The sequence below is a fragment of the Eimeria tenella genome, genomic scaffold, assembly GCF_000499545.2.
Source record: "Eimeria tenella Houghton genomic scaffold, Eth_scaff754, whole genome shotgun sequence".
NCBI classification, from domain to species: Eukaryota; Apicomplexa; class Conoidasida; order Eucoccidiorida; family Eimeriidae; genus Eimeria; species Eimeria tenella.
Genome location: NW_013545871.1, coordinates 1 through 5108, shown reverse-complemented (window position 1 = coordinate 5108; position 5108 = coordinate 1). Strand labels below are relative to the sequence as shown.

The 5108-nt window shown below is 48.8% G+C and overlaps 1 protein-coding gene across 1 annotated transcript; it reads right to left on the bottom strand.

Annotated features, from left to right (window-relative positions):
• Positions 1 to 844: 844 nt before the first annotated feature.
• On the bottom strand, positions 845 to 4686 carry ETH_00006525 (pescadillo family protein, putative; the record flags this gene model as incomplete). The annotated part of the gene is made up of 5 exons (XM_013380608.1): positions 845 to 870; positions 1131 to 1935; positions 2295 to 2362; positions 3406 to 3742; positions 4606 to 4686. 5 exons carry the CDS (start codon positions 4684 to 4686, stop codon positions 845 to 847), a joined length of 1317 nt encoding a protein of 438 aa, XP_013236062.1.
• Positions 4687 to 5108: the final 422 nt, after the last annotated feature.

The following is a 5108-nucleotide window of genomic DNA, read 5'->3' as shown; positions in this document are numbered from 1 at the left end:
TGCTGCTGCTTACTACAAAAGGAGACAAGTGGGGCGGCAGCTGCTTCCCGGGTTTGTAGTCTTCAGTGGGCAGCAGCAAACAAGCGTTGATGCAGTCAAAGACCCACTGCGGCTGCACCAGTTCCCGTTTTGCTGCTAAGTCCGCGCCGCATTGCTGCAGCACATCTGCAGCAGCAGCAGCAGCAGCAGCAGCAGCGGGGGGCTTGGGTGCGCGGCGTGGCTGCAGCAGAGGCGGCCCCGAGGGAAGCAAAACTCGTATCGCGCCAAACCCCAAACCCTAAACCCTAAACCCTAAAACCAAACCCCAAACCCTTAACCCACTCCCCACACCCTAAACCCGAAACCCTAAACCCGAACCCCAGGCCCCAAACCCCAAACCCAAGCCCCGAACCCTGAACCAAGCCCCAAACCCCAAACCCTAAACCCTAAACCCTAAACCCTAGCGGACACTCCGGGGGCCTGTCGACGACTTGGTGAGTAATTCTGTTGTCTCCTAATTCAAAAGGAGACCCTTCAGACTGCCACCCCACAGCGCCGCCGCAGCTTCGGATTGCGAAGCACAGCGGCAGCAGCGGCGTCTCCCTGCAGCAGCAGCAGCAGCAGCAGCAGCAGCAGCAGCGGCTGGGTGCGCGGCAGAGCCACAGGCAGCAGCAGCAGCGCAGGCACGCATGCAGCGCCAGACGGGACGGCTGCAAAGGCCGCAAAAGCAGCAGCAGCGACTGCGAAAGCAGCAGCAGCAGCAGCAGCAGCAACAGCACGATCAGCAGCAGCAGCAAACCTGCAGAGAAAGAAAACTAGGCCCTTGAACAGATTCTGAACGGGATGGGGTTCGCATATTTCCACTTCACTCTCTGTCTCCTTTGCTGCTTCCTAAGCAGCAGCAGCAGCAGCAGCAGCAGAAAATGACGCAGGCACACGTGTGGGGCCTCAAACGCAGCAGCAGCAGCACGAGATGCAGCCGACGACGCAGCAGCAGCGGGTGCAGCAACAGAAGCAGCGGTAGCACGCGCAGCAGCAGCAAGAGCAGCAGCAGCAACAAGTGCAGCAAAAGGAGCAGCAGCAGCACGTGCAGGAGCAGCAGCACGTGCAGCAGCAGCAGCAGCAGCACGTGCAGGAGCAGCAGCAGCAACTGCAGCAGCAGCATGCCTCTGCTTTATCTTCTGCTGCTTCTTCCTCTGCCTCCTCTTCTGTGTCTTCATCTTCGCTGCTGCTGCTGTCTGCTGCTGATTCATCTTCTGCTGCTGATTCATCTTCTGCTGCTGATTCATCTTCTGCTGCTGATTCATCTTCTGCTGCTGAGTCATCTTCTGCTGCTGAGTCATCTTCTGCTGCTGCTTCATCATCATCATCATCTTCTTCTTCTGCTGCTGCTGCTGCAGCTACTGCTGCTCGTTCTTTCTTTTTGCTGCTCACTTTTTTATTTTCTTTTGCATTCTTCTGTTTTTTTGTCTCTTCTTCAATTTCCTCTTCTGTCTCCTCTGCTTCGGAGCCGCTGCTGCTGCTGCTGCTGCTGTTGCTGCTGCCAACGCTTGTTGCTTCGTGGTCCTCTTCATCCTCTTCCGTCTTGTGCTGCTTCCGTGCTGCTGCTTCTTTTCCCGCTGCTGCTGCAGCCCCCTTCCCTGCTGCTGCTGCTGCTGCCTCTCGCTTTTCTGCTGCTTCTCCCTTTGCTGCTGCTGTTGCTGCTGCTGCTGGCTGCGGGGCCTTTTCTATCCGGAGCAAGTGGAATCTGCTGGCGGGCTGCTGCAGCCTGTGGGAAGCAACGTAGGGCGAGCCAGCAGCAGCAGCAGCAACAGCAGCTTTTGCTGCTGCTGCTAGGCGGGGGGGGTAGCGCAGCTTTTTAAGTTTGTAAAGTTTGAAAAGAATACTTTGCAGCAGCCCGCAGTAAAGCAAAGAATAAGTTTCCAGAACTCGGAAGTCCACTTCTGCTGGCAAGTTCTGAATTAAAAAGAAATAAAAGAATTTAATTTAATTAAAAAGAGTTTTTTAATTCAAAAAAATTCAATTAATTAACATAAGCCAAGCTGGGCCGAAAGACTTCAACTCCGGCGCGCAGCAGCAGCAGCAGCAGCAGCACAGCAGCACCACTACCAGCAGCAGCAGCACAGCAGCACCACTACCAGCAGCAGCAGCAGCACAGCAGCACCACTACCAGCAGCACAGCAGCACCACTACCAGCAGCAGCAGCACAGCAGCACTACTACCAGCAGCAGCAGCAGCACAGCAGCACCACTACCAGCAGCAGCAGCACAGCAGCACGACTACCAGCAGCAGCAGCAGCAGCAGCAGCAGCAGACCTGGGCGAAGCTGTGGGGTACGATCCAGGCGATGTCGACTCCGAGGAGTTGAATTTGGAAGTAAAACCCTTTAATGGAAATGAAAGATTTTCGCAAACATTTAAAAAAAGAAATAAATAAAAGAAAAAAGTCACACAGCTGCTGACACTGCTGCTGCTGCCCCGCGGGGAGGCCCCTCGCTGCTGCGCACGGGAGGCCTGCAGCAGCAAACGCAGAACAGTTTATTTTGATTTTTGTGTATTCGTTTTATTGTTTCTTTTATTTATTTGTTTGGTTATTTGTTTGTTTTTTATTTCTATTTCGTTTGTTTTTATTTAATTGTTTTCTAAAACAAAAAAGATACTCTAATTCGGAAAACTCGCAAAGTTTTCGCCAAGGACAGAACCAGCAGCAGCAGCAGCAGCAGCAGCAGCACAAAAAGAAAAAGGAAGAAAAAGAAAAAAATAAGACAATGAAGAACGTGCCAGGAGAGCTATAAAATAAACTGAAATAAATTAAATTAATAATTTCCATTACATTATTTTATGTCAAATTATTATAAGTTGGAAACAATTAATTATTTGGAGACAATTAAATAACTGCTTTCAAAAGATAAATAAAACAATTATTCATAGACAATTTTTTATTTATTTAAAAACAATTTATTAATGACCTCAAAACAATTGGTAAATTAAATAGTTAAACACAATTAATGAATTAATTAATCAACTTAATTAATTCAATTAATTGATTTAATTTAATTAATTTACTTAATTAACTAATTAATTAATTTATTTATTTATTAGTTAATTAGTTAATCAAGTAATACAACTAAAAGGTTATTTACGTGCAATTGAAAAGCCATTCAATTGCAATTAAAGAGCCACTTAATTGCAATTAAAAAGCCTCTTAAATGCATTTGAAAACATCAAAGAGCAATTGGAAAAAAAACCCCGAAAAAGCCGCAAAAGCGCCCGCGCGGGAAACCCCAAACCCCAAACCCTAAACCCTAAAAGGTGGTTTTGGGGTGTATTTCGGCGGTTTTCCGGCGGTTTTTTGTGGGAAAAAAGGAACCCAAAGGATTTAAAAGAGCTCCGGAGTTTGGGGAAAAGAAAAGAGGAAAAAAACGCACTTGGGAGGAGAAAAAGGAGAGAAAGGGCCTCCTGGAGGGCCCCCAGGGCCCCCTGGAAGGTGCGGAACTGCTGCTGCAGCAGCGCATGCAGCGGCATTTGGAGTTTTTGTCTTTTTGCAAACTTGGCTTTTTTTTTTAATCCTTTTCGGAGACTTTTTCGGACTTTCTTTGCTGCTGCTGCTGCGCCCCGCAGCCACTGCAGCAGCAGCAAATCCCCAGAAAGCTGCAGCAAATCTTTCTTGTGGTAATATATTTCTTTCTTCGAAAACTTCCCCGAAGGCTCTCGAGGATAAATTCCTTTCAAAATGCAGGCCCGTCGAAAGTTCGACAAAGACAACTGCATGCACGCCAACGCAAACGGCTAGCTGGCTAGCTAGCTAGCTGGCTGGCTAGCTGGCTAGCTAGCTAGCTAGCTGCCTAGCTGGCTACCTAGCTGGCTGGCTGGCTAGCTGGCTAGCTAGCTGGCTAGCTAGCTGGGTAGGTGGGTGGGTAGCTGGCTGGCTAGCTAGCTGGCTAGCTAGCTAGCTGGCTGGCTAGCTGGCTAGCTAGCTGGGTGGCTAGCTAGCTGGCTAGCTGTCTGGCTAGCTGGGCGGGTGGGTGGCTAGCTAGGTGGGGGGGTGGCTAGCAAGCTAGCTAGTTAACTGGCCATTTAAGTGGATGGCTAGCTAGCTAGCTGGCTGGCTAGCTGGCTAGCTAGCTAGCTAGCTAGCCAGCTAGCTGGCAAGCTATATAAACAGTTAAATGAATGCAAGTGAATTAACAAACAATAATGTCATGAAGATAAAAACAGTAAAACCAAAAGAATGAAAATATAAACAATAATTCCTTATATCTGCAGATATTTTCCTATTTAATGGGGAAGGAGATAATTGCTAGCAGCAGCAGCAGCAGCAGCAGCAGGAGTGAGCGGTAAGGAGCAACAGCAGCAGCAGAAAGACACTGGCAGCAGCACGGTATGCAGCAGCAGCAGATGAGAACTGCAGCAGAAGCTAAAGGAGACAGATCAGCAGCAGCAAAAGCTAAAGCAGGCAGTTGAGCAGCAGCAACTGTGCAGCAGCAGCAGCAGCAGAAGCAGCAAAGAGGTAGCCCACGGCAGCAAGAGCAGCTACATCAGCAGCAGCAAGTGACTATGGCTTTAATAGCATGAGCAGCAGCAGCAGCAGCTAGTGCAGCAGCAGCAGCAGCAGCAGCAGCACGAACCTGCAGCTTCTTGAGGGCTTGGCTCCTCGTGATGTATTGAGCTGCTGCTCCCTTTTTGAGCTTTTTCGTTTTTGTCCCCATTTTGACTTAAAATGAAAAAAAAGAAATAAAAAGATATAAAAAAGAAATGAAAAAGAAATTAAAATGAAATTAAAATGAAATTAAAAAAAAGAAAAGAACAAAAGTGGGACAAAAAGAGGTACTAGGGGCCCCCAGAGAAGCAGCAAAAAGAAAAAGGGGCAGAAGAGCCTTTTGCTGCTTCGAACTGCAGCAGCAGCAGCAGCAGCAGCAGCAGAAGCAGCTGTGGGGGAGCAGCAGCCCGCTCAAACGCAGCAGCAGACCTCCCCAAAAGAGTTTAATTGCTTTAAATCCAAAAGTCTTTTAATTAAATTCAAAACAAAACAAAACCAAAAAGAAACTAAATGGCAGCAGCAGCAACAGCAGCAGCAGCATCGGGGCCCCACACCTAGGGCCCCACCCACTCAGCCCCGGGGGCCCCTGGG